Source organism: Daphnia carinata, chromosome 6, assembly GCF_022539665.2.
Source record: "Daphnia carinata strain CSIRO-1 chromosome 6, CSIRO_AGI_Dcar_HiC_V3, whole genome shotgun sequence".
In the NCBI taxonomy this organism is placed as follows: Eukaryota; Metazoa; Arthropoda; class Branchiopoda; order Diplostraca; family Daphniidae; genus Daphnia; species Daphnia carinata.
Window position 1 is genome coordinate 2,433,638 of NC_081336.1, and position 26,636 is coordinate 2,460,273.

The 26,636-nt window shown below is 39.0% G+C and overlaps 6 protein-coding genes across 9 annotated transcripts; 1 reads left to right on the forward strand and 5 right to left on the reverse strand.

Annotated features, from left to right (window-relative positions):
• On the forward strand, positions 1 to 2,130 carry LOC130689819 (O-phosphoseryl-tRNA(Sec) selenium transferase-like). Its single transcript, XM_057512754.2, has 5 exons — positions 1 to 345; positions 408 to 1,105; positions 1,174 to 1,295; positions 1,351 to 1,536; positions 1,602 to 2,130. The coding sequence occupies exons 1-5, from the start codon at positions 229 to 231 to the stop codon at positions 1,970 to 1,972; spliced, it is 1,494 nt and encodes a 497-aa protein (XP_057368737.1). The 5' UTR covers positions 1 to 228; the 3' UTR covers positions 1,973 to 2,130.
• A 9,663-nt stretch (positions 2,131 to 11,793) lies between these two features.
• LOC130690009 (cuticle protein 19-like) lies at positions 11,794 to 12,678 on the reverse strand. Its single transcript, XM_057512962.2, has 3 exons — positions 12,524 to 12,678; positions 12,316 to 12,450; positions 11,794 to 12,251 (listed from the first exon to the last, which is right to left on the reverse strand). The coding sequence occupies exons 1-3, from the start codon at positions 12,587 to 12,589 to the stop codon at positions 11,949 to 11,951; spliced, it is 504 nt and encodes a 167-aa protein (XP_057368945.1). The 5' UTR covers positions 12,590 to 12,678; the 3' UTR covers positions 11,794 to 11,948.
• A 2,479-nt stretch (positions 12,679 to 15,157) lies between these two features.
• On the reverse strand, positions 15,158 to 15,921 carry LOC130690225 (pro-resilin-like). The gene is made up of 3 exons (XM_057513225.1): positions 15,862 to 15,921; positions 15,658 to 15,756; positions 15,158 to 15,586 (listed from the first exon to the last, which is right to left on the reverse strand). Exons 1-3 carry the CDS (start codon positions 15,868 to 15,870, stop codon positions 15,320 to 15,322), a joined length of 375 nt encoding a protein of 124 aa, XP_057369208.1. The 5' UTR covers positions 15,871 to 15,921; the 3' UTR covers positions 15,158 to 15,319.
• A 1,552-nt stretch (positions 15,922 to 17,473) lies between these two features.
• LOC130689853 (uncharacterized) lies at positions 17,474 to 18,990 on the reverse strand. Its single transcript, XM_057512792.2, has 6 exons — positions 18,865 to 18,990; positions 18,703 to 18,785; positions 18,451 to 18,633; positions 18,065 to 18,393; positions 17,793 to 18,000; positions 17,474 to 17,723 (listed from the first exon to the last, which is right to left on the reverse strand). The coding sequence occupies exons 4-6, from the start codon at positions 18,221 to 18,223 to the stop codon at positions 17,479 to 17,481; spliced, it is 612 nt and encodes a 203-aa protein (XP_057368775.1). The 5' UTR covers positions 18,224 to 18,393; positions 18,451 to 18,633; positions 18,703 to 18,785; positions 18,865 to 18,990; the 3' UTR covers positions 17,474 to 17,478.
• Positions 18,223 to 18,901, reverse strand: LOC132088027 (biogenesis of lysosome-related organelles complex 1 subunit 5-like). The gene is made up of 4 exons (XM_059495588.1): positions 18,865 to 18,901; positions 18,703 to 18,785; positions 18,451 to 18,633; positions 18,223 to 18,393 (listed from the first exon to the last, which is right to left on the reverse strand). Exons 1-4 carry the CDS (start codon positions 18,899 to 18,901, stop codon positions 18,223 to 18,225), a joined length of 474 nt encoding a protein of 157 aa, XP_059351571.1.
• Positions 18,991 to 19,456: 466 nt separating the features above from the next.
• Positions 19,457 to 26,085, reverse strand: LOC130690505 (transmembrane protein 94-like). 4 transcript variants are annotated; one of them, XM_057513511.2, is made up of 23 exons: positions 25,767 to 26,085; positions 25,583 to 25,702; positions 25,365 to 25,514; positions 24,984 to 25,308; positions 24,656 to 24,925; positions 24,376 to 24,582; positions 24,139 to 24,303; positions 23,848 to 24,073; positions 23,543 to 23,789; positions 23,209 to 23,295; positions 22,996 to 23,086; positions 22,702 to 22,916; positions 22,233 to 22,644; positions 21,749 to 22,161; positions 21,483 to 21,685; positions 21,305 to 21,405; positions 21,123 to 21,236; positions 20,946 to 21,040; positions 20,467 to 20,887; positions 20,138 to 20,402; positions 19,984 to 20,077; positions 19,715 to 19,897; positions 19,457 to 19,625 (listed from the first exon to the last, which is right to left on the reverse strand). In XM_057513511.2, the coding sequence occupies exons 2-23, from the start codon at positions 25,684 to 25,686 to the stop codon at positions 19,553 to 19,555; spliced, it is 4,461 nt and encodes a 1,486-aa protein (XP_057369494.1). In that variant the 5' UTR covers positions 25,687 to 25,702; positions 25,767 to 26,085; the 3' UTR covers positions 19,457 to 19,552. The 4 variants fall into 4 exon arrangements, with proteins under 4 accessions (XP_057369494.1, XP_059351792.1, XP_059351794.1 ...); XM_059495809.1 differs by having other exon boundaries at positions 21,468 to 21,685; XM_059495811.1 differs by lacking the exon at positions 25,365 to 25,514 and having other exon boundaries at positions 21,468 to 21,685.
• Positions 26,086 to 26,636: the final 551 nt, after the last annotated feature.

Sequence of the window (26,636 nt, forward strand, 5' to 3'; positions counted from 1 at the left end):
GAATCTGTTCAGCAGATTACTTTTCCACAATTGTCGGAAATTGCTTCGATCAATTTTCTTTGACCAAGTCTAATACCTTTCGAACATGTTTTTTTCGCGCGGCGAACTTATTCCAGTGTTTTCCCTGTATAAATAACTAATTTCAAGCGTGGTGTACGACGTCTGTGTCGTCATTTTTCGTTCCATTACGATACTACGTACAGAAGTAAACCGCCAAACCTTTTACGTATGATGGATGGAACGAGTTTCAAGTTGCTAGCAAAGTATCTACCATCTACATATGTTCAACAAGCCAAAGATGCACACAATACTACAAACTTCTTGTTTAATCAGCTACTTGAGAAGGTATTATCATTTTTACTAAATTGATTTTAAAAATCACTAAAGAATAATTACATGTTATTCAGAGGAAATGGCCAGAAGAAGGATGGATTGAACGAAATATTGAGATTCTACTGGATGAACTGGCATCTTTAGATAGCAATAATTTTTTGAAGAATCATGGAGTTGGTGAACGAGAGGCAAGAATTGCCTCTTCGCTTGTGGCCAAACGCAACTTCCATTTAGGACATGGGCTTGGTCGTTCAGGAGACTTGACTGAAGTGCAGCCCAAAGCAGCTGGTTCTAGTGTTCTATATCAACTAACAAATGATTTGGCTAAAGATGCTTTACGTACACTTGGAGTTCCTGATGTGAAAGCTTGCTTTGTTGCTCCTTTGGCCACAGGCATGAGTTTAACCCTAATATTCCTTTGCATACGTCAACAACAACCTAAAGCCAGATACGTGATATGGTCTCGAATTGATCAAAAATCCTGCTTCAAGTCAATCACCACAGCCGGTTTTGAGCCAATCATCGTCCAACCCATTTTGAAGGGGGACGAGTTGGTAACGGACACAGGAAAAATTGAAGCTATTATGAAGCAAATGGATCCCGAGCTGATAGCTTGTGTGATGACCACCACCAGTTGTTTCGCTCCAAGAGCCTGTGACGACGTCGAGTCAATAGCTGTTTTGTGCAAAAGTCATCACATCGCGCATGTTGTAAATAACGCTTACGGAGTACAGAATACCAAATGCATGCATCTCATTCAGCAAGCTAGCAAGTATTTTATGGCACAACACCTTTTATTAATAGTCCTTCGCTGTTAAGCTCTTCGGCTATGTTTCCTAGAAAAGGTCGTGTAGATGCCTTTGTTCAAAGCACGGATAAAAATTTTATGGTTCCTGTTGGTGGTACCATTATTGCTGGCTTCGACAAATCTTTTGTCAGTAAAATTAGTCAGTGCTATCCAGGTATTTCTAGGTTTCACAACTAATTATGACGTCAGCTTATTAATTTTCGTTACAGGTCGTGCTTCTTCTAGTCCTATTGTAGATTTGTTTATCACGCTTCTTTCACTGGGATCTAAAGAGTACAAATCTTTAGCGAGAGAACGGAAGCATCTGTTTCAGTTACTCAGAGAAGGGCTGGCCAAAATTGCCTCTCGCTTCGGACAGCGAGTACTCGATACCCCCGGGAATTCCATTTCCATAGGTAATTTACAGTTTACTTGAAATTAAATAAGCACAGTTTGTAGCGAGGATTATTCTTTGATTAAGGAATCTCCTTGCCGTCGGTAAAAGATCCCAAATTATTGACTCAACTGGGCTCTCAGCTATTTCTGCGTTGTGTTTCTGGTACACGTGTGGTCTCCAACCTTGAAAGTAAGGTTATCAACGGCCACGAATTTCGTAGCTGGGGAGCTCACCACAGTAACTATCCAACGGGATATTTGACTGCTGCTGCAACAATTGGAATGACGGCCATCGATGTTGAACAGTTCCTTCAGCGACTAACCAAAGTTATGGAATCTTGGAGTACTAAAACAATTCCTATGGTTTTACCGTCACTAGCAAATGGAAATGACGGCTTTACTCATGATGTACTGACATCTGATTATCTTGTTGATCAAGAATCCAGTGTGATATGAAGTCCATACCCAACAATTTCTTTCCAAGAGGAATGAATCAATTTTTCTGTCATTGGAAAGTCTTCTATCTGTTCTTCTGAGCGCACTCCAGTGCGTATTGTGGTTGACCTAATCAGTGTTTAAGTTTTAAACTAAAATACATTCAGTCTGGAAAGAAATTGACGCTACCAAAAAGAAGCAGAGTTTTTTAAATTATCCTGAACGGAAGCATCGTCTACACACCGCCAACTTCCTTAACAAGTTGACATTGCTTTGGGACATCAAGAATTGATTAGTGTTTTATTGATATGTGTTACACCAGTCACGGGCATCTGATTTCGACTACTGGAATGTCTCACTGTTTTCCTCGCCAGGGGAAATAGTCACCTTAAAATATTGGCTTAAAATAAGGTTATCCAAATCTCAAACCCCTTTCGCAGATACTCAGAAAAAAAATTGCCGACATAAGACCGCCAACCAATGAAGCTCGAATGGTAGATCTGGAGGACGGAGGAATGGTAAATGAATTTATTTGTTATTTCCAGTATCATGTTTGGCAACGCCGAGAAAAATGGCCCGATCACACAAGGTTTTGGTCAGTGACCAGTTGAGAACGTAATGGAAAGATGGATGTGACCATTCAGTCGTTTCGTTTGTTTTTTTTATTCTAGACTTTCGGAATTGGCCTATTAGAAAAACTGAGGTGAAATCATGGTACGTAATAGCTTTTGTTTGCACTAGTTTTGTTGTGACGTAAAAACTTTCTATCCAGCACTATTTCCCATAACGCCATTCCCAATCATTTGTCCATATTTGCCAGCAATTTGTTGTGCACATTTTTCAATTTATGTCGCTTGATAAACATTTTTCCGAATCATTTTATGATTTGTCTTTGATGAAAATCCACTTGGTTTGTCTTGCCTCAAATGTAGAATTGTTTTCATAGGAGCTATCAATGAATTTAAAGTCTGATTGATCAAAACTGTTGGTTTTCAGTTGGTATCTAAGCCCAGAATGGAACTCATCTGCACCAAAGTAGCTCTAAATAGGGTCATGGGAATATATCATCATATCATAGGGGAATGGGAAAGAGAGGGAATGGACCTGCTATATGAGTTTTGAAAACAAGTGGAAAAAACCATCACACTTTTAATTTTCACTTTTCATTCTCATCTTGTAGGAGGAAGTTGCCATGATTTATCTCGAGATGGTTGGATGAGTATTCAGATCTATGCGAGTGTCTGCACACCATATCTCCTTTAGATTTAGTAAGTTACCAATTCCTTAAAATGTATTTCATGTTCACTAATCGAAAACTTCATTGGTACTGGATCATGTTGACAGGGCATTTTGCAGCCCTTTGCGAGAAGACTTTCAAGCTGGTGCTGAGATGCTACGCTGGTGTTGAGATAGGAAACATCAATGGTGTAATGGGTAAAGCAATATGTTACATTGCATTCCTAATTTCCTAGTGTTTCTATATATGCTAGTGACGTTGATTCGTTTTAACGTGTGTTGTTTAGGGTTAAACAGGTGCAGCAGATTGGAGTTTCGGTGTAACAGCAGGTCATATCCGCGTATTGCCTGGAGGTGTGTCACGTTCAGTTCCGCTTTCCAACAGGCCAATGACAAACTTGGCCAGGTTTTTCCGTACGACATCGGTTTTGATTTTTATGGATTATTGAATTGCTATCCCCTATCCCTTAGGCAAACATTTCGTTAGCAGCGCCAGTGTGGAACTTTACCAAGACAAAACACTTTCCGGAATAGAGTTCCATGAGTCCGGTTGGCTAGGGAAGATGTGGGCCCGTCAGGGATACTAAGGACATCTGTCTGTCATCAATCCCTGTTGCGGAAGCTCCAAGTTGGCGACTGGAAGAAAAATATGTACCTGACTTTTAAAAAATTCAATATGTCGTTGGCATAAATGTAAAGTAGCAAATTTTACTGTTTCAGTAGCAGAAATATCCATTCCCGGGGAATCTGGAATATGGTATTATCAGGATCTTGCTGATATTTCCAGGAAGACTGCTGAATAACTCCACTCAAGAAGTCAATCAGTAGATAACAATGATATCTATTTTGTTGAACCGTTTGTGATGGAAATCTTGTCTTTTAACTGTTGCAGTGGGGGGGGGGGGTGTTACATGCTGTGAAGGAGTTGTGCAAATATGATTAAGTGTGGTGGCGAGGGAGGATTCGGCAATTGAGAAGCACTTACAGCTGAAGAAACGTTGGAGTTCGCAGCTTCACGGCTGCACCGTAAGGTAGTGAGATGTTTATAAAACTCAGTATAAACGTAGGTTCTCTATTGTCTAAGCTTGATTTATCCACAATATTGTCATTCAATGAGACAGATAATTACCAATTTCCCTAATCAGACTTTTGTAAAGCTTTTGCAGTAGCCCCAACTGGTTGTGATATTTAAAGGGCTGCATTTTTCTGGAAAACATCCCTTTCTCCTGATATAACGTTCGCCAATGGAGTTGTCGTCGGAGATGGAGACTGTCTAGCACTATTTTTTCCAGGGCAATAACTGTCATGCCCGAGGTGCGTGATTGAATGCGTCAGATTTTAAGTTAACTTTGTTTGGATATATTTTTGTTTGACGATTTTGAATTGATTTAACCTTCAGCAGCCTTTCCTTATGCCGATTAAAATCCGCCAGATGTCATTGAAGTACAACAAGCTTTTAATGCAATTATGGAAACAATCGCTTTAAATCGCTTGGGGTCGAATTCAAACAAGACCTTTGGTAAATTACTTTTATAATTCGAATATCTTATGCTTATCTTAGTTTTGTTTTCTTACTATAGATAATATGAATGGATTTGCAAAGGCTCCTTACTTGGACAATATACCAATTTTACACTGGGCTTGTACCGACATTTCTACTTTCTTCTGAAATATTTAAGATCTATCCGAAAGGAACACCTCTGCAGAACAAAAAGTGTCCTTTTAACGTGGATAATTGGATTTTCATGTTACGTCGCGTTTGGTTTTCACACAGAAATCGAACTAGACGCTTTTCAAGTGCAAGACCATGGAAAGATAGCAAAGATAAATCTTTGAAGTAAGTTCCATAAACAGAAATGTTTGCGCTGATTCGTGTTTTTTTTTTCTAGATAAATGTCGTAATAAATGGAAAATGAAGTTTCAAAAGGAGGCTGGAATTTTTGTCAATGCTGACGTTTGGAAACTCGATCTGAAATCCCCATGAATGAAGAACATTCTCCAGCATTATGGTATTTGTCATACATAAATTGAAGTGCATATCTGGGCTCCCTTCTTTCTGTGGCCCCGTTTCCCCTTGACTCATAATAAGCCCGTAGGGGGTCATGCCCCTACTGTACGGTATATATAAAAATAACATATACCGAGGTTTGGAGGGCTCTGGCCGGAAAGGGGACGTGGGCGTCCGCTTAGTCCGATGATGTGTTCACGGAGGGCGATGTGGCTACCCACAAATCCGAATTAAAGGTTAATCGCTCCTGTAAAAATGTTCCAAATCTTCAGCTCTTCTTCCGGCTTCTCTTAGCCAATCACCGGGTAATCTCCCCGGTGGGTCAACAAGGCAGTGTCTCCCCCTGCCTGGGTTGACGGCAACTTTTGAAAGGGCTATTATGCCTTTTTAAAGTTGCAAAATCATTTATATGTGCAGAGTAATGTCAATACAATTTATTTTTTTTAAACAAAAAAAGCAAACTTGTGTTTTTTATTATGTTACAATTTGCTGATTTTTTGTACTCTTTTTTCTGTTTACAACTTTATACTGCTTCTGCTGCCGCTGGTCGAATTGAATTTATATGATCGGTTCTCGTTGCTGTGGTCGCAATCTACGTTGGTAAGAGATTTGACACTAATTTCGTAACGATTATTCTGTTTTTAATCACCGTTGACGTTGGGTTAATCAATTTATGTTTCATAGTTGTAATGGACTCCAGTCCGATTTGATGTAATTGTCTCTGATTATACTTTTTAATTTCCAGTAACTATTGGGTGTCGAACCCTGATATTCGGCATTACTCGCCGATACTCAACCATTGAGCTACAGTCACTTAAAATTTTTTCTTTTATACCTTTAGTTACTCGCACGATAATATTGTATAATCACTGTTTGTCGCCTCGCTATATTATTTGTCAATAAGTGTTTGTGTAAGTATCATAGCTTATGTGTAGAGTGTCCGGCTACGGAAGCAGAAGGCCGAGGTTCGATTCCATCCCAAGCCTATAGGTCAGTTTGTTACCATTTTATTGAATATGTAAAATAGGATGTCCTGACAGAATTTGCAAAAATGGTTTGCAGTGTAATGTAACTCATGGCTCAATGGTAGAGCATTGGCTTCGTAAGTCGAATGCATTGGGATCTATCCGCATTAGAGTTCAGCTATATAAATAAAGATTCCAAATATTGCAATTCATATGCAACATTACATATGGCAGATACATTGATACGAATTAGAATTCAGAAATTAGAAGGCAGTAATAATACTGCGAATTTATATGGTAGCAATGCTTGAGAAATCAATTTGTTGATTCCAAACATTATGATTTATAAAATTATTGACAAATCACTATAGTTCATTATCTTTCATGTTGCATATCATACGCACGGCACTTGAATGGGATTCGAAACCACAGACATCAGCTTTTTAGGCTGATGCTCTACCATTGAGCTACTTGTGACAATCCAATAAAGTTTAAGACTTCAACACATTAATGTGACAGTAGGCGCGAGTCAATAGAAAACCTTATCCCAATGGGGGGATATAGGGGGGCAGATGCCAGAAAGGCAAGGCGTCCGCTTCCCAACTCGAAGGTTACTGGTTCGATTCCCAGTCAGGTTTCCGATTGCATCAGGCTTCCAATCTTCTCAGGTGTCACGATTCCACGGGGCCAGTCGAGTTGGGAAACTTCGTGCGAAGCACGCGAACGGATATTTTACCAACGGTTAATCTCGAAACCAGTAACAAATTTTAAAAATTAGCTAAGTCCCTCTTTATGATATTTTCTCTTATTGAGTGTATATGTTTCTCTTTATTGAGTATCTAGAAACTGGTATATATATTTCTCTTTCTTGAACCTGCAATATTTTACAACGGATTTTAACCGTAGCCATTAAGCTATTTATAGATAGATAGATAGGTCATAGTAATGCACATCAGTTCCAACAGTTGGAAAACATTCAGTTAACGCTTGATATATTTGATGGCTTTTGATATTTTATTTATATGTTGTTTCACATTGAAACTATCATTGTTATTCACTTGACTCATTCGGGAGTTGAACCCTCAACCTTTGGCATACAATGCCGATGCTTAACCACTGAGCCATGAATCATGTAAACGAATTCACGGTTTTCCCATGTCTTTTAAAGATAACCTATTTGCACTAGTAATAACATTTTAGTGCGCGTCAACGCTGCATTAATATTTCTGTCTGAATACGTATGCTATAAATGAAATATAGTTCTATTCACGTGAAACATTATATTAGACACTTGAAATTACGTACAAATTTCATTGCTCTAATTCTTTGACTCTTTTGGGGATCGATCCTTTATAATCTGGCATGCAATGCCGATGCTCAACCATAGAGCCACGAGTCTTATTAAACATTAACTATTTTTCCATTTGTTTTGAGGGAAACCTCTTGACATTTGTAATAATATTCAAATGCGTCCAATTCACAATATACTGGCTCATTATGTCCACATCCACATCCGACTACATAGAACATTTCTCTGATTTGATTCGAACTCTAGACTTTCGACTTCAGTATGCAGACGCTCTACCGCAGAACTATTGGTTGTGCATGATTTCAGACTTATTAACAGATAATTTCACAAGCTTCAAAAAATAGCGTAGACAACTTCGTCATGATCTTTGGTTTATCATACAATATATTTGTTCTAAAGCACCGACAGCCAAAATCAAAGGTCATGGTTTCATATACTATGGAAAGTAAATGTTTTAGTTTTAGTGTTAGCGATAAATGCATGCTGTACGTGACTTTCTATGTTCAGTCAAGAATAGCACAAATACATATCTTGCATACAGTTGCTAATAACTAAAAAGGCATCCTATCCGTATGTTGGTTCTCACAAATCTCAAATATGGGTTCTTTTACTCACATTCCCTGGAAATAATTCTTTCTAAAGAACACAGATGACAGTTAACTATGGACTGTTATAGTACTAATTTTACCTGTCATGCATTCTTCTTTTAGAAGGCTTTCAGGATTAATAATGGCTGCACTACTTCTGAATTACAATTGGTAAATGGGTTGGATTTCATATTTGTTGAAAACCTCAATACTGAAATCAATCCTCTAGATCCCAGATATATTAATCAGCTAAAAAAGATACAAATTTTTTATTGTCATGCTATAAAATATTGTGATATAAATAAGTTTCTCGTCTAAACTTATATAATACATAAGATAGTAGAAAGCTTGGGTAAAACTTACGTTCTCCTGATAGTCAGTTTCACAATACGGTTCTTTAACCATCAAAAGTTTGCTATTTATATCTTCAGTTTTGTTTGTTTTTTTGTTTTTTTCCTGAAATTTCTAACGCAAAAACAAGCTCACTGTTTACCGGGGTACACGAGAGGTTAGCTGAGAGTAGAACATAAGAGGGTTCTCTAAAAGTCCGCAACGAACGCCACGAGTAGTGCTGCCCATATCTGCATTTTATTATGGCAAAATTTTAAGCCCGAGAAAATAAGCCCGGTTATACTCAAAATTCAATGCTGATTCCGGTAAAATTGCTATTTTTTTCATGAAGTTAATCGTTTTTTAAATAAATCGAATATTTGACGCAATGCTAGCGCCCCAGTACGCTACAGCGCTAGCGTAGCATTTAGTCGGTCTATTTAGCCGGTATTTTCCCGGGCAGATTTCTTTACTAGAAAAAAAGGCCAATATTATTATTTTTGGGGTAAAACGGTTCGCCATATTTTATTTTCTTTTCTCTTTTTTCACACTTATAGAAAAAACTATGGTCCCAATGAAAAAATAAATTTGATTTTCGTAATTTTCGTTGAATTCTGAATCGACACCCTTTATTTTTAATTGTATCTAGAATTTTGCCAAAAATGAAAAGTGGGAAGGCTATACGCCTATACCCTTCTCACTTTTGTCAAATTTCCCCCAAAATGACACCTCGTGGAAATCGACGAAAATCATACAATTTATTCAGAATTGCGCGCTGATTTCCAAAAATAGATTAGCTTTTCGTCAGCCTCGCCATTTAAAAAAAAAGGGATTCTCGTATCCCGTCTCGTACTTAGGGAACAATTACAGAAAGTCCATTTGTGGGTCGCCTAGTTGGGCGATAGATATCGGTATAATTACCATGTACGACTAGATTAAACCAGCAAAGAGAAAAAATCAAATGTTAATACTCAGCCGTGATGGTGTGTGATCGGTATATCCAAAAACTACGAAAGGTGCCCAGCATGTGAATTTTTTTTCCAAATCTACGTTCCAAGGCCCGAAACACCATAATAGCACCAAACACGGCAGATCTACAATTAAAGAGCCAGAGGATATTTTATTCTCTGTAATAGAATTGCCTAAGGTTATTCTTCTAGTCGAGGTCACTGCAAAAGGTCAAGGTAGAATGTGAAACATACAGTATATACGCCGTCGCGTATATAAGGACGACAGGTAGCACGGTAATTCACAGTCATGCAAGTATCTTCCTTTGCAGCAGTACTTCGTCCTACGGCCACAACAGGAGGCCCGGTACTTTATGGTATGTCAAGTCTGATTTAAATTTCTTTACTTCATTTGCCAATTTTACTAGAAAATAAGTAAAGACATTGTTGGGTAAAAGCTAAAAGCATCTGTGTACACAAATGCACACTTTGTCATTTGTCATTGTGGCACAATTTGTCATTTTATACCATTGATATAACTTCTGTTATGTGATGTGATACCATAATTGTTATTGTGCTTGGTCTAGCAGTGCAATATGTTATTAGATGTTGGATAAGTTACAGGCGGTCGGTTAAAAGAGGAGAACATTTCGTTGATGATGTGTGGGATGCGAAACTCATTTAGAATATTGCCCCCATGGTTTCTTCTAACTTCATGTTTTGTCCATGTAGTATTTTTAAATTCACAGTATCAGACACTATAAAGGAGCAACACTTTAAAGAATAATATGGCTTATATCTGCATTAATTTTAACTATAACTTGTAAATGGAATTTGTCTTAGCTGAGAATTCTTAATATTTAAACATTTATTATAATACATTAAATAGTAAGAAATTGAGTATATTTTACAATCTCCTGATCAGATTCACAACACTGTTGTTTAACCATTACGTGTTTGTTTTTTAAAGCTTACTGTTTTTTTTTTCCTGAGATAATTGATAAGCAGAAATGGTCAGCTGAGAACAGGACAAAAAAAGGTTCTCCAAAAGTCCGCAACGAACGCTACGAGTAATGTGTCCCTTAACTGCTTAAAAAAATTTTTCGGTATTAATATACTGAATCACAGAATAATTTTTAAGCATTACCTTTCAATTTTACTCTTTTTTCATAATGCATCGAATCCAAGACCCAGGCCAAAAAATGAACGTTTACTTTTCTTTGCCTGTACCAGTGTTCAGGCAACGGCTTGGCTGGCTTGAAAATCGAGGCCAGGATTTAGGCCACGTGCCTTTTCGAATACCAATACCAAATATAACCAAAAACCAATTTTTTCTCAGGCAGTTGTTTTTCTATTACGCCATGAGTTGTACGTCAAAATCCACAATTTTTTACAGGTTATTTCCCAGGTGTCACGATTCCACGGGGCCAGTTGAGTTGAGAAACTTATTCAGTGCGAAGCACTGGAACGGATATTTTGCTAACAGTTAATGTCGTAACTAGTAACAAATTTTAATAATAAGTTATGTTTCTCTTTACTGAGTATTTAGAAACTGATCTATTTTCTAACGGATTTTAACCGTAGGAGTTAAGCTCTTTCTAGAAAGATCATAGTGATGTACATCCATTCCAACATTTGGAAAATGTATGCATGGTGCCTCATAGATTTGAATGCTTATACCTTTGTTTACATTTTGTTTCAATTGAAACAGTTATATTCATTTGGTTCGGTTGGGACTTGAACCCTCAACAATTGAACAAAGATTTCGATGCTTATTTCTAATTTGCTGAAGGACAATTAATTACTGAGGTACTTCGTAAACTAGGAATGCATCAGATGCTCGAGTTATTGTATAATTACATTAAGGTAACATATTTTTTATTTGTTGATATCTATCCATGATTCTGAATCAAAATTTCTTAGGATCACTGACATCAGCACAATAGAAGTGTGACAATTCTGATGTTATGTTTAAGGTTCTTGATTCTCCCCTATGTTTCCAGATTATCCCTAGGTATTTGGTATTCATTCGGTTTACCTCCCAATCAAAAAGCTTTTCTTCCATAGCTCATGAATTTAAGGAGTTGCCCAGTACCTTATTATATGGCCGCATCACCTTGGAAATGTTAAATGAACCTTTGGCAAAATACATTGGGATGCCTTAAATAGATGGAAACAGTGATGTTAGGTGAGTAATCTTTCCCCCACTTATATTTCCACCCGCTATCTACCATCATTGGTAGGGTAGCTGTGCCTTTGTTTTCTACTTTAGAACAGATGGATGAAAAATCTACATGATTCCCCTCTTTCTAAAGCTGGCTCTAGTAGAAGGTAGTGGGAGTCAGCCGAGGAACCAGATTCGGTTCTCCACGGGTAGGATAAACATCTCTGGGAATTGATTTCCATTCCGTTTAAGTCACTATTATGTTATGCATGCTTTTTCTGCACAGTAGAAAATGATTTCATAGATCCCTATTGGAAACTTGTTGTATTTATGTGTCATTATATCACGTTTTGTTTTCTAAATGAAATGAGCTATTGGCGATATGTATGCATAGGAAATCATGGGCTACAACGAGATAGGGGAATGTTGCCGTCATCTGGTTTTAAACATCTTAGTTGTACTTGGGGTAGTCCGGCTTGTACGCTGGCTTGGGATAAGCTGGTTGGTAACTAGGATAAACTGGCTTGGCGTAAGAAGGTTTGTATTCGGGATACTTGGCTTCTCCCTTGTAAGAAACATCAGCGACGTAGCCGTTTTCATCAGCTTTGTAGGTGACGGTCTGCATGCGGCCATCGGGCAATAGGACGTAGTAGCTGCCGGTCTTGGCGTATCCGTCACTGGTTTCTTGGTGACCATAGTCGTTGTAAGTGTAGTCGTCTTTGACAGCGTAGGCAAAGTTGTAAGGAACAGGAGCCTATTAGAAAAACTGTGTTAGTTTTGTAGTGTGGGAAAATAAAAGAGTAACTTAAGTAGCTTACATAGTCGTAAGAAGGTTTAGCGTATGACGGCTTAGGGTAAGCTGGTGATGAGTAGGCTGGTTTAGGATATTTGGGGTAATTCTGTGAATTGACAGACACCGCAACGACGACCAAAACAGTCAACGTGATTAAAATCTGGACAGAGAAAAGAGATTTTAATTATTCGTTTTATTTAATACTTAGAAACATTCAGTTTTTTTTTTTTTACCTTCATTTTACTTTTTGTGATATGTAAAGACTGCTGCAGATAACAACTGAATGATTCCAAGTACATTCACCGTCTGTTTATATAGCGCACTACCTTGTTCCGGAGAGTGCAGACACTTGTTACCTCAAGGTTGCTGCGTATGCCGGGGAGTTAGTATAGCCGTACATTCCATTTGGGCGGAGACTGAGTAGTTTGGAGGAATGAGAAACTACGGACAGCTCACGTGGTTGGATATTTAGCAATAACACAAATAATATCATTGTTACGCTAAGGTAAACATGGCCAAGGCAAAGAAAGCTTGTTGTGTTGACAACACATTACCAGCACTCTTCAATTTCTATCGATTATTAAATATCTTATGCCTGAAAAGGCCGCAGTCATTCGATGTTCGATTATCAATTTCTTTTTCCCCTCAGTTACTTTCTTTAACTACTCATCGTAACAGGCCAGAAAGTGGTATGTGACACCACCTGTAACTTGATCAACCTTGATGCTTGATTCACAACCATAAAAAGGAAAACGGGTGACAAACGGAGAATTATTCGTTTACGAAGACGACGATAAAAAATGGAGGCTCAAGTGAAATACAACAATGAGTCTCTACACGATCTGTTCAAGTACGACAGGCTCCAGCAATTCCTACGGAAAGACCTTTGCCTTAACCCAAAGTACCGATGCATAGTTCAATTTTCAAAAATATCATCAAGCCATGACTAAATGAATTTCTACTGTCCAGAACGCGTCCTAATCCCCATGCTCATCTGCTAGTACCTGTGCTATTTTCCAGTACTTTTGAAGAATTTGAGCAGAAGAGCGACGTTTCACTTTCACACCAAAAAGCAGACATCTTTCACTACTAATGAAGTTTCTAGTGAATCACTAAACACTTAATTTTGGTTGGCTTGGGATAAGGAACATTTTCTATTTTCCGTAAAAACCAAATATAATTTTTGATCGGTTCGACGATAGCACATTTATTTCAAATAACAATTTTAAATACAGGAGCTCATTTGAAAAGATTAAATAAGTAAACGATTAAACTATGTTGATGAGCGTGAAATTTGGCAATGTCGGCGTCTTCTTTGTGGGTAAAGACGTTCGGTTTCCCGCACAGTCTGAATGTCGTTTCATTAGCCACGTCATTTGTTGTATGTTTTCATCTTGTTTTCTCGGTTTGTGGTTTTTGTGTTGTGTTTGCCAATTTTCTCCTGCTTCCCTCGTTTTCATTTTCATCTCAGCAGGACATCTCATGATAGAATAAGGTAAGTGAAATACTGTTAGTTATCATGGAATGAAACCGTAGTTATGAAATACTAGTTTCTTGGGCTCGGATACTGAGTGAGGTCGCAGTAGGGTTTCGCATCTCTGATCTCGTAACTGTGTCGAAGTAAATCTTTACTACGCGTTATGGGGTGTTAAAAGAAGTGAGAATTCAAGAAAAACTAAATAATAGTTTCCAAGGAGGCATCATGGTCACCAAGAAAGAATATGAGGTACTAGAGCCGGTGCAGTCGTTACACAGTTTCACGCCTTCACGCATCAGCTGGAATACCATTAGCGACCTCCCTTTCTTTTTGAAGAAATTAAACGTGGAACAACATAGACCTAAGGATAGTAGCTTAATGTAGGAAACGATAGGGAAGGCTGGGGACAATTGTTTTTCATCTTGATTGGTTTTCATGTTGGCCCAAAACCCTAATTTAAAAAAAAAATTTTAAAAGGGGTTCTCAGATTTTGACACGGTTGTTTTGCTTCAAAAACTGGATGAAGGAACAATGTGCGGACATGTATGTAAGCATACAACGAAATATCAATGTTGAGTCCATAGAAAGTTGTTTCTTGGTTTTCAGTTCGAAACGCAGTCGACGGCGTTGAAGCGTTGCAATTTTTCGGTCGTTATCTTGTTTTCTACTTTACCATTGAAAAATGGCGAAACCATCTACTTTCACTTTTAAAAAAAAATACATATACATTTTTCTTGATGGTTAAACCAACCCTTTTCTGCCACTGAAATACTTTGATGAATTGCCCGTTTGCCAATTGGGATAACAATTTCATTTTGATTGCTGTTAGGGCTTAAGGTTCAGTCCCGGGTAAACCCGAGACCATAGTACTACCGAAAGGTACTAGCACAATAGTTGAAAGAATAAAAAAATAATAATACTAATAAAAACACCTTTTATTGCGTCGCGCCAGTACCTTCCGGTTGTAAGCCAGGTCTGGGGTAACTCTGGTCAGAGTCCTAATTGTTGTGTTGCCCATGTTACTAGCATTTTTTTACAAGGTTCGTTTTTGAAGCGTCAGAAAGTTAAGCAATTCAATCGAAAAACTTACTTTTGCACGAAATCATTTTCTGCTTATGTCATTCGTGATCTGAAAATACCACAATAGATCTTTGTTACAATGCTAGAATTTCAATTGCACGAATTTCCCATTTGAAATTCAATCGTAGACTTTCAAATAACTGTTAAATCTTTATGGAGCATTTAGCGAGGCGGTAAAATGGAGCAATTATTTAGAGTCAAAACGTGAGCCGAAACTGTGGCGTAGGAACAAACCATAAGATTTTTTATTGTGGCTATTACGTTTTGCGTTTATGTGGCCTCTTGAAAGTAAACAAAAAATTATTTGAGATAAAGCTTAAATTTTTATTAATGATTTCGTATACTATCTGTTTCAGGCCATATGTTACACATGATTTCCTTTGACTCTTAATATAATCAGGAAGAAATTTTTTTCTAATGGATTGATGTGTGTGAAAGGGACCACGATATGAAAGACGTCTTAAGGAGCTGTTCAGGGTTTGTAGCTTGGGGCCGGTGCGGATTGATAGGCTTGTTGGTAGGCAGGTTTGCTGTCGTATTTGGCTTCTCCTTGGTACTTGACATCAGCAACGTAACCATTTTCATCGGCTCTGTAGGAAACAATCTGAGTGCGGCCATCAGGTAGGGCAACTCGGTAAGATCCGGTGACGGCTTTGGTGTCAGCCGTCTCTTGGTGGGCGAAGTTGTTGTAAGTGGGGACATCATTGACAGCGTAGCCGAAATTGTACGGCATCAGTGGCTGAGTTGGGAAAACATTTAAGATTCTTAGGTCACTCTTACCAATAGCTAAAGGTTACTATCGTTTCGTACCTCCTTGTCGTAACTGGGAGCAGCATAACCGGCGTTTGGTTTCGGGTATGGGAGTTCAGCAGCAAAGGCTGCGACAGCGAAGATAACGACGACGACCAACTTAAACAATGTAAAGTTATCAAAAAAGAAAATGTTTTCAAGTGAAATTTAGGTTTCATAGCAAAGGCTGAAGTTTTTGTTGTCCGATTGTTAGTTTGAATTTACCTGATGCATTGTTGTTTGGTAGTGGAAAGAACTGGAGGAACTGATGTCTTTGGTAGCCGTGAGGACTGGCTTATATATCCGACTACTCCGAGCACAAGGGGATGCTCCCAAATTTTTTATTTTCCCCATACGGCATAGTCTACAAGGACGAATGATTTTGCGGTGGAAAGTTTTGTCTTCTCTCCAGCTCCCCTTTCCGTTTTTCGCAGTATTTTGCTTCCCATCACGCTAAATAACCAATAACATACTGTTATGCAGGCCAACGTTCCGTCAAATTTACGACAGTATATTTATGTTACAGATGGAATCGTTTCGCCTACGCACGATGGGTACTATTTTTCTTTTTGCGATCTATTTTGGGTCGCCCAAAGACTGCTTTCTCCGTCATTGGCTGTTTGTTGCCATAGAAGATTAAACGTGCGCGCGCTACCCAATCGGGTGTTATAACTCTCTTGTTCTTTATACGCGACACAAAACGGCATGGAATTTTTATATTATTTGGGAAGCACTTCAATTGCTTTTGTAAAATAGAAGGAAAAACCCTGCTCTCCAGACAATCTGTCTGCGATAAATGGGTCCTTTCCCACGTCTAAATGTGGGTCAAGCAAACGCTTTTTAACGGATGCATTCTCTCTCTTTCTTTACGTCATTCTTGTTTTCTGCGAAATTCGTGATGGTATTAGAGCGCCGCTAAGTAATAATCGCTGCGTGCCCCAGTTCCTCCTTTTGTGTGCCTCCAAAAATGCGAGCAAACTATTTTTCGCAAACATATTGCCGTTCACGATTTTTTAATTTTACACAAATGATTTTTTCTTATCATTGCCAGGCTTTCACGTGAGTCCTATTTTTCGCGCATTTTTTTTTTAATATCGGATATTGTTCATCCAAGCAAAGGGAAAGCCTTAACAGCTTCTGTAGTTGCCCATTACGTCACATTATTTTAAAAAATCCTAATTGATGTAAACTAAAAGTTGTATGGCGAATGAGGGACAACTAACGAACGATTTACAATGCAAAGTCTGCCATCCAACGCTACTGCAGTAAAAATAATTTTTTTAAAATATTACATCGGCGCATTTTAATCAGCTTGTAGCAAAACAAAACAAGGCCCTTCGTTTTGTTCATGTAAAATGTTACGTGGACCTCTTAGTTAGTTAATGTTCGATATAAAATATGTAAAAGAAAATAGCCAAACTTTTATGGATTTGTCTCGATCTGGAAGCCGAACATATTCCTTTCTGCACGAGCGCGTGTTACATGCGAGGCCATGCTGTTTATTTGTTTATTGAAAAATCTGGGCTCTCACTTTTCACGCTTTCTATACCGTCACGCGAAAACTCTTTCGAGTTATTCGGTTTACTTGCCCGGCTGTGGAGACATTTATGTATGTGTAGGAAAACTATGTTGTTTCACTTTTGTTTGCTGCTCTTTGTACGAGAAACAAAACACGATTTTCCCACTATAAAGCGAGTAATAGGTTTGTCAGCGACAACAATCCAATTCCGTTTCCATTTAACGTATCTAATGTTCGATGCTACGTTTCTCTGGTTGCAATAACGGTTTTTGATTATAATTGTAAAGTAATTTATTACGAAACACGCGACACAAATGATAATACTAAGATGTTTTCATTTTTTTTTGCTTTTGGAAATGGAAAAATTCGTAATCGCCAAGAACTCTGGCAAGGAAGTATAGTTCAGCAACGGCAACAACTAAAGCAGAAACAACACCCAAAAGGGCCCGGATGCCCAAATCTAGTGGTCCAATCATGTAGTTTATCCCCGTAAATCCGAAAGCGAAGGCTGCAAACAACGACACAGCAAACCCAAGCACTTCAATCAGCTGCGAGTTGATGAGTTTCACTGCGATAGAATAACATTTTAAAAAGAGAATTTGCTCATCGAATTTAAGGACAGCTCATGTTGTATTACTTTCGACGGCAAATGATTCCTCCTTGCCTTCAGGTGTCCGAGAAACGTTTTGTATCATTTTGTTGTATTGTCGCTGCTCTTGTTCCTTACGCAGTCGTGCAATTCGAGCTTCAAGCTCCTTATTTCTAGGAGGATCTGACGGTGGGGTCGGCAGGATGATTTCACAGCCTTTTACGAATTCATGTAGATACACTTTTGGACTATCCATCTGTTAATCAAGGGAATTTTGGTTATTAAGACAACTTGTGACATTCTTGAGATGCAGAGTATACTTTTCTGATGTAATTTCCGATCCATCTAAGATCCATGTTAGTAAGCATGACATTTTCTCCAGACCTTAGCTCTTTTACATTTGGTGGATAATCTGCTTTTTCTGGTAGTGTTTTTATGAACTCGTTGAGGGCTTTTGATGGCTTGATTGTTAATGCCATTACAGGGTGGTTTTTAAATTCTCTTCTAGTTGTTGATAATGGTTTCGCAACTCTAATTCTTTTTCTTTGACAAGATTATCTAAGGACAATAATCTCTCTCTGTAGTTTTCAAAGAACTCTTCCTTCTTTTTTTGCCGCAGTGCTTCTTTGTCCAAAAGATATTTATTTTCCTATAAAAAATTGCACAATTATTGTTATGTTTTTGAAGTCAAGAAATTATAGCCCACGTTAAGAGGTTTTGGGGAAGAAACTGCTTCAAGTGATGTGGTAGTTTTTGAGATATTATCCAACAAACTTGAGATAACTTCCTTGGTATTGTCACCAACAGAAGTATTCAGCAAGTCATTTATATCTGTCAATTTTTCACAGCTTTTCAGAAGAAGACCTATGTCTTTGATATTCTTCTTCCCCTTAAAACAAAAATTTGATCAAACATGTTGCTTAACAAACAAAGGTTTAACTATTCTTTTCAAAATTACTTCAAATTCTCGAACAAAATGTTGAACTTCGCCGTTCAAGAATGGGCGATGATCAAACAACCGTGTGAATATATCACTAGTGTCTAAAAACAAGCAAATAGATTTTTCCTATTGAAACAGGTTGCAATAAAAAAACACACAACAATAGAAAATTTTTTGTACCTTGGCAAACTTTATGAATCAGTTTGTCTTTTTCCATATCACATGACTGCAATGACAGCTTCAATTGCAATCAGCTGAGAAAAATTCTGTCTGCTAGTTGACACAGTGTACGACGCGGTCGCTACCGAAGGAAAACTGCTTTTAAATTTGAATTTTCTCATAGAAATTTCAAAAAATTGTTCATCTATCTTTAAAATAAATATGACGATGGATAGCAGGCCACAATTCTTTCCATGCATAAAGGTGTGCCGACTAAAACTTGTGCAGTTAGGCTTGTTTTTGTATTGAAATTGACGATGCGCTTTTTTGGGGATGCAACCGTTACGGTTGGGCCGAGGTTAGAAGTCGCAAACCTTTTGCAAATTCCCTATCCTGATTAGATATACCTGATGTATAGGTATCTTTTCTGAGAAACAAGCCTAGCATATTTCCTTTATGATCTTGTTCACTTAAGGGAAGTACCATTTTGATGAAAAATATTTCGTGGAAGGATAGCGAAAACATTGTTGCCAAAAATTAGCTGTCGTTATAAAAACAATCGGAATTCAGCACAAGCATTTGGCTTCCGCCATGTAAATAAGATAGGCCTTTGTTTTTATATAATATTCTTGTATATGCAGAGATCAACATATTGGCAAGCTATACATAATGTCGGATCAAAAATCAGCGTTTGCGTTATTATTCCTGTTCAAAATGGCGAATTCATTCCCAGTTTTGTTCCAAATTCTAGGCGAGCTCTCTTTTGAAGGCGGACATTGACCCTGTACATAAACGAAATTAGTAAAAAAAAAATAGCAAATACCATACAGAATCTTGTTGCTTAACGCTTTTGATAGTTATGGTAGCTTACTTAATTTCATAATGTTTGACCAATTCGTTGAACGGTATCAATAGGGTGGGCCATGATAAGAGAAGCCATGCTGGTAGCGGAAAACCGGATACTGGGCTTGACGAATTGCATGGGCCGTCCTTTAAAGAATGGGCATCAATCGACCAGATGCCCATTGAAAAGAAGATTATTTGCAGAATACTCCTAAACATCCCATTCGAAATAATGATATTAATTTGTAATTCATTTACTAATTAACGGAGTTGCAATCAGTAAATTTCGGGACTTACACAACACCACAGCAAGCGATCCACAATCGGTTGCTGAAGGGATTGACTTGCCAAAAATGATACTGGCGATGAACGAATGACAACGATATAAAAACTAGGAAGAAATCAATTGCATTAGCTTGTTAGTCACAAGATGGATCGTAGATTTGCTTACCAAGAAAAATGACAAAGGCTAAAGCGGTGGTGTGTTGTACAGTGTACAAAAGGTGCTCGTGCGCCGGTTCTCCCCACCCCGACCAAAGCCCTTTGAGAACGGTTCCATTTTGCGACGGGTACACCCACAGACACTTGGAAACCATTTGGCAATCCGAGTTGACGTAAGAGCAGAGGGATAGCAACGATGCGCCATAGAAGATAAGAAGAATGATCATTGACGGTAGAAATTTGAGTCCATAGCTCCACAGAACAAACTTGAAAGTCTGTGGGAATCACATCAAAAGATAATGTGTGTTGATAATACTATTTTTGTAGACGATACGCTACCCCTTTGTCAATCTTGCGTGAATTCTTTCCGGTGGCTATGTTCATGACGTCAGGATCAGTAGGAGCACCCATTAGACTGATGGACAGAAGAGGAATGATGATGCAGGAAAGCCAAAGGACTTGGCCAGTTGTGAAAATGGGTGGAAGGAAGAACAATGCTGCTATCAGCTGGACGGTAGAAAGGGAAGCAATGGAAGCGGCCCATAACTGGAGGACGTTACGTAAACAAAAGCCAACGTGACGAGACTCTAGTACGAGATGGAGCAATGAAGACAGCTCATCACGATGGAAGGATAGGGCACACGGAAGCGAATTTAGGCGGCGACTAAGCTCCGCTGGAGACAGGACATTAGTTTGGCTTACGGGAGAGACAACTGGCACTTGCTGGCAAACCTGCGGGTAGAGTGGTTCAACCGCCAAACTGCCAATCAGACGCGTGATTAATTTGTTTCCTATTATTGATTTATATGACTTAATACCTAGCATCAGCTTGCATGAAAAGGGCGCAGTTGTAGGCAGACGCCGATGAACCAACGATGCAAACAACTTCTCCGTACTCTTGCATAATCTTGATCTTTTTTATAAAAAAAAAATAATAATTGGGGGATTAAAGAACAATCGATTTAACGACGAATGGTTTTTTTTTGTGATTTTACCATTTCTCGCGTAGCGGTAGGAGTAGACTCTGTGAACAAGGAAACCAGAAGGGGAACATTGTCAACATTTTCGATGTGTGGTCGAATTTCTTCAATACCTCTAGGCAGTTTAGCCTAGCAATATCAGGGTGAAGTTAAATCTGCAGATTGCATAACTTAAGAATAGTAAAATCCCCTCTCACTCTGTTAGTTAAGTCGAAGGCAACAGGGGCGCTTTGCTCCGTACTCTCTGTCACGTGACTTTGCGAGCGAGATAAATTCAAGTCCCAGCAACTTCCACCGCCTATTTAATTCAAAACATATTACATTTGGTTTACTATGTTGGGATATGAACGGTGCATTAACCTAATGGCATCCTACCTCCGGTGACGTTAAGTAAACTGCTGCTGCTGGAACTACTACTGCAAGTACTACTACTGCTACTACTGCTGCTGCTGCTACGGCTCGCGCTGCGACAGCGGTCTAATGACGGACTACTGCCGTCATTAGAACAATTGACTAAATGATGACATTGCGGCGAGGGCGTTTTGACAGACACTGGGCTTTTCTGAGAATGAAACAATCTAGGGGGAAAAAAGTATTAGTTAACTGTGTTAAGAAGGTTCAATTTTAATTTAATTATTTACCTATCTCTATCTTCATCCTTGAGTAAATCAGTATCTGAATTATCGGAGCGTGAATCATCGTCCGTCAGACTGTGAAGAAAAATTTCATCTTCGAATTTGACTTGGGTCATCTCGACGTTGATTGCACTGGGAGCGGAGATGCTTAGACAATGTACGTTCCTTGTCGCAGCATTCAATGCGGTGTACTCTTCTCTATTCAGCAAGCTCATTGACGATTTGTTAGTACGTCGGTTAGTTAATTCTTCCCCATCTTCTTTCGATTCAACATCGTGTTCGCTGAGCAAACTAATGTGGCAGTTCCATCCACTTTCCAATCCCATTTTCTCTGAAAAGACTCGGGATCGCAGTTCGTTTTCCTTGCTGAAATGCACAAACCTCACTGACGCCTTGTCTAGTTGTTCAATCAATTGTACCTAATATAGAGCAATGCATTTTGAACGATACCGCAATAAAGTAAAATGACAACTCCGTTAGAAAGCAATACCATATCAGTCCTGGCTTGGTACTGCATTGTGACCATTCCAACAAAAGTTTGGTTGCACTGTAGTTGGAAAACCCCTTCCGGAGAATTCGGGCTCGGCTCGTTTGGCGATTCATCCATCGACGAATCGTTGGATCTTGAAAAGTAGCCACCTGTCGCTGTTCCGCAATAAAGATTACTGTCCGATTGAATACGAGAAAGCGATACAGGGCCTTCTGGCGTTGGACTACGCTGTGGATGGTAAAGATGGGAGCTGTCTGTAGGCAATTCCAAGTAGACTCCGGAAGTTTGAAACAGCGACTCGGGTCCTCCACAGACAGTTGTTTCCTGATAGCGAGTGTCCACTGGACGATAGGAGAAGGCTGTGCAATAAGCCGTTAAGCTGCTGCGATTGTAGAAATCAAGGATTCTTTTCCTGTACAATACGAATTCAAGTTAAGTGACACTCTGCTTTTCACAAAACGAAACGAACCTGTCGGCTAGTGTCAATGGGCAGAGGTCCACGCCATTCCAATAGTCAACGCAGGCATCCAACAGAATTTCACCTGTTCCTTGCGTAAGTAGTTGAAAGCGACCTGTGTGCGATTCTTGAACACAAACACCGACCATATTGGGGAAAGGAAACTTTAGTTTCGGAAGCGACAAGCTGCGGGCCAGCCTGTCTTTACGGCTTGATGGATCCGCTTGCTGTTACGCAAATGGAAAGATATATATTTTTTGTTACATAAAATCTTTTGTTCTAAATAGAAGAGTCCCATTTACTTACATGTCGAAAGATAAAAAGTTGATCTTTCAATGAAAAAACGTTGCGGGCAGTACTCTGGAAACCGATTTGTTTGGCTAGCTCGCACAAACAACTGCAACATGTAAAAATTTATATCATTGCGGTAGTCTTAAACTGAAAAATAATGACAAAATTTCTATGGGACACCACCATGCAAACATAAGTTGAACGCATAACAAAATAAAAAAAACCAACCCGTGGGTTAAGAGGAGATTATTCGTCGCAATACTGGAACGCGAACAGTCGAACATGCTCAGATGACCTCGCCCTTCATCCCATTCTCTACAGATACAAAAATCAAGCTTCTGTTGTAGTTCAACTATTTGCTAAGATAGGTATCGTACAAGAACCTACGTGTAAAACTACATTCACTTTACTAGCCAGTACTTGATTTAACTCACAAATTAAATGAATAAGTAATAAAAATAAAAAAGAAAATTTTAAAAATGCTAAATAAGATGCACGCATGCAGAAAAAATTAATTTCCGTGATGCGAACAAACAAAAAGCAAAAGCACGAGCTTTCCTACCGTCGATTAGTAACCGGAACAAAGTCTTCGTGAAATTTGCTGAGACAAGAAAGGTGGGAACAAAATTGGGCGTATCTCTCTTGCGTTGAAGGATTGCAAGTGTTGAGAAGGATGGCCAAACCGAGAGGCTTCAAAGAGCCCATATACTGTTGCCAGGAAGGATCATCAAACTGGAGTCGGAAAGGAGTGGTGCAGTCGTGACTCAAATCGAGAACTTCAGCTCTCGTCTCATAGCCGTTCCGCGCATCTATTCAATTCGTAGACTGTAGATAATTTTCTAAACTTTTATACCATAGAATCATTACGTTCTGCACAGGCCCTCTTATTCGAACGCTTCCGAGTCCTTTTGTTGCTGTCTTTATCTTTCTTCAAAATAGCACCAGCGACTGTGGAGGTAGGCTTGAGCGTGGTGCCCTCTTTACCGAAATCAGTCTGTTGGTGTCCCCAAGATCCATTTCGCAAAAAGAAGACTTTTTCTGCCGTCGGGTTAGGCCACGACAGAATCCCTTTCTTGTCCACACAACACAGCGCCTGTCCAGAATTAAAAGTTATTTCGTAAAAAGCTCTAATTAACGGTAATATTTTCAGTGGGTTACTGTCACAGATGATAGCGTCTGGAAGATATTTCCAGTACGGAAGGGCGACTTGCCTCTTCCTACCAAAGTATCTAGAAAATAAGGTTTCATCTCTTTACACTTGACCCAGAAGGAAGGATGGGTTGGAGCAGTGACCTCTGCATCCTCGAACGGATCATTGCTTATCTGAAATTAGTGCGGGGAAAAAGAATTTAGTTGAACGCCACGGAGGTTGTGTCACTCTAGAAACCAATTTACTTTGAAATGCCGTGCTGTATAGAAGAGAGCGAGGATAAGGGCGACCCCATAGACATTGATTATGAGCCATGCGACGGGTAGAACAAGTGGAAGGAGAGGAAGCACAACCAAGCAGGGCTGAATGAGGAACATATCCGTCCAATGACCGCTACTAAGGTATTCTGAGAAATAAAAGTAGCGTCCCGCGTTGAAGACTAGTAAAAGAACCTATGGAAAACCAAAGAATAAGGATGTCCAAATGTGTTGAGGAAACAAATCAAACAATAAAAGAAAAAGGTACCAGAAAAATTGGAGCAATGAATTGCTCTAGACAAACGGCGAAACATAAAAATTTTTCCTTGTAAAGTACTCCAGTTGGCCGATTTAAAGATTCCTTTAGGGCTATTCGTATTGATTGAACATACGGAGTTTCTTCAAGAATGCAATAGGTGCACGGTAGGGGTCGACGCAAGAGCGGTGTGTTAAACGGTCCTGCTTTGTCAGAGTTTGTAAGAGGCGTATAAATTTCGTCTGCTTCCAATGTGAAGTTAGGCTCGTTTTTGCCTGCAATCTAGCAATACATTTAATAGAATTTTTAACTTTTCCAGTATATTGAGAAAAGCCCTTACATTTCTACAGCGTCCTGGGGCAGGCTGTCCGGGACGAAGAACTATGACGTCTCCTTTTACTAGGAGCGCCCAAGGAAGGTTGACAATGTTACCATCTCTAATGGTTGCCTGTAGCGTTATACTAGGCGACTGCGGACTGTGGATGTGCGGGTAATTTTCTGGGATCCATTCGCATTTATGTTTCCATTCATTCACAAAGTTGCGGAGCCATTCGGTTCGGGTGCGCATCTCAGTTTTGCGCAACTGTGTATCCCAGCAAGCAAACAGGAAATTGAATACAGTCAAAAGCAATAATAATATTGCTTCCCACAACAACACCTGTGATCTAAAACGAGATTAGAAGGAATAACAGCAGGTGAGGCAATGCTGTTTTTGCATTACTTTTGATATTCATGAATTTCATGTGCCACAATCATAGCAACCACTTCTGCACTTAAGACAGCTAATGATATCCAGTTGAATGTGCAAAGCGGCTCTCTGATTTGAAGTGCTGCTTTTGTTAAACAAGAGTATACATTGTTGCTTAAAGAACTGGAATTACCATTGTAAGAATTACAATTTAAAAAAATATATTTTATCACTGTTATGTTGAAAATTACTTGCTATGCCTGGCATCCTGTGATTTGTCGTTGTGAATAACATCATGCATTTCCTCCAACAATTTTTGAAGGGCATCACATGTGCTTAGCCCTCTGATATCCATTTTATGTATTGGGAATCTGAAAGATACCAACATAATTAAAGGATATAGTATACCCTTAGTTATCACAACTCTATTGATACCAATGTATTTTTCAAAATGTAGTTGAACACAGCAGTGATCAAAAGTGCTTTTCTCCAAGTTTCTGCAAATCGAGCTCGGCTCACCATTGTGTTTTGTAATAATAATTATTCGGATATCTGGCCCTCTTGAGCCATCATGTCTGCCGTATGGCAGAACATTACGAGGATTACGACCTAGTAGCGGTTTACAATTAATTTGCACAAAAGTTCCAAAGGCGGCAATAACAAGAGGCCATACAATGTTTATTGCATATATAGCAGACGACTCAAAGCTATTGACTTCACCTAGCGGCCGCACGGTTATCTCAACACTGAAACCGATTGTCAAAACCAAGAAACTAGTGTCGATTTCCAATGGGTGCCCTAGAGTTGACCTAGTGTAATTTTTTGCAAGAATGGCTCTGAAAATTTTTTAGAATGGCTCTTTTAAACAAGTACTTGCGATTATTACGTTTTATTTATTAATTAAAATTATTATTTTACAGGAAGAGACGAGTCTGGTCTATGCCAGATACGAGATAAGCTTTAAAAATATCCAAAATTTAAGAGAAACACCGACAGGGTTATCGGTGTGACCCCGGAATTGAGCCCCCGCAACCACCCCGCTGTAGAAAATGTCTCCTCTGTCATCCCATCCAGTTTCACTGCATTGGTTAGTTCTCTTTTTTGTCATGATTTATTTTATTGAATTGCGGAGGGGGGGGGGGGGTGTTTGTTTTTAAAAATTACTTATTGACCAAACAAAGACCACATATGATTGTAGAGAACCGAGCCATTTGCTGCAATTGCGTGCAGTTACGCAATTTCTTCCATTGAAATTCAGCCCATTTTGTCCAGATCGAACATCTAGCTGGTTACCTGAAGCTTGAT

What these genes read in the sequence shown, in the direction of transcription:
- LOC130690225 (XM_057513225.1), bottom strand. An exon ending in CTCCCAGTTACGACAAGGAG is followed by an intron (nt 15,587 to 15,657) that starts GTACGAAACGAT and finishes TTCCCAACTCAG; the next exon opens with CCACTGATGCCGTACAATTT.
- LOC130690505 (XM_059495809.1), bottom strand. Translation starts at nt 25,686, where the DNA reads ATGGATATCAGAGGGCTAAGCACATGTGATGCCCTTCAAAAATTGTTG. An exon ending in TAAGAGGGCCTGTGCAGAAC is followed by an intron (nt 23,790 to 23,847) that starts GTAATGATTCTA and finishes CGAATTGAATAG; the next exon opens with ATGCGCGGAACGGCTATGAG. An exon ending in AGCCTTTGTCATTTTTCTTG is followed by an intron (nt 20,078 to 20,137) that starts GTAAGCAAATCT and finishes ATTTCTTCCTAG; the next exon opens with TTTTTATATCGTTGTCATTC.
- LOC130689819 (XM_057512754.2), top strand. Translation starts at nt 229, where the DNA reads ATGATGGATGGAACGAGTTTCAAGTTGCTAGCAAAGTATCTACCATCT. An exon ending in AATTAGTCAGTGCTATCCAG is followed by an intron (nt 1,296 to 1,350) that starts GTATTTCTAGGT and finishes TTTTCGTTACAG; the next exon opens with GTCGTGCTTCTTCTAGTCCT. An exon ending in CGGGAATTCCATTTCCATAG is followed by an intron (nt 1,537 to 1,601) that starts GTAATTTACAGT and finishes TCTTTGATTAAG; the next exon opens with GAATCTCCTTGCCGTCGGTA.
- LOC130689853 (XM_057512792.2), bottom strand. Translation starts at nt 18,223, where the DNA reads ATGGCATTAACAATCAAGCCATCAAAAGCCCTCAACGAGTTCATAAAA. An exon ending in TCGGAAATTACATCAGAAAA is followed by an intron (nt 18,001 to 18,064) that starts GTATACTCTGCA and finishes CTTGATTAACAG; the next exon opens with ATGGATAGTCCAAAAGTGTA. An exon ending in GGAATCATTTGCCGTCGAAA is followed by an intron (nt 17,724 to 17,792) that starts GTAATACAACAT and finishes ATTCTATCGCAG; the next exon opens with TGAAACTCATCAACTCGCAG.
- LOC132088027 (XM_059495588.1), bottom strand. Translation starts at nt 18,901, where the DNA reads ATGGAAAAAGACAAACTGATTCATAAAGTTTGCCAAG. An exon ending in ATTTTGTTCGAGAATTTGAA is followed by an intron (nt 18,634 to 18,702) that starts GTAATTTTGAAA and finishes TTTTGTTTTAAG; the next exon opens with GGGAAGAAGAATATCAAAGA. An exon ending in CTTCCCCAAAACCTCTTAAC is followed by an intron (nt 18,394 to 18,450) that starts GTGGGCTATAAT and finishes AATTTTTTATAG; the next exon opens with GAAAATAAATATCTTTTGGA.
- LOC130690009 (XM_057512962.2), bottom strand. Translation starts at nt 12,589, where the DNA reads ATGTACTTGGAATCATTCAGTTGTTATCTGCAGCAGTCTTTACATATC. An exon ending in TCACAAAAAGTAAAATGAAG is followed by an intron (nt 12,451 to 12,523) that starts GTAAAAAAAAAA and finishes TTCTCTGTCCAG; the next exon opens with ATTTTAATCACGTTGACTGT. An exon ending in CTAAACCTTCTTACGACTAT is followed by an intron (nt 12,252 to 12,315) that starts GTAAGCTACTTA and finishes TTTTTCTAATAG; the next exon opens with GCTCCTGTTCCTTACAACTT.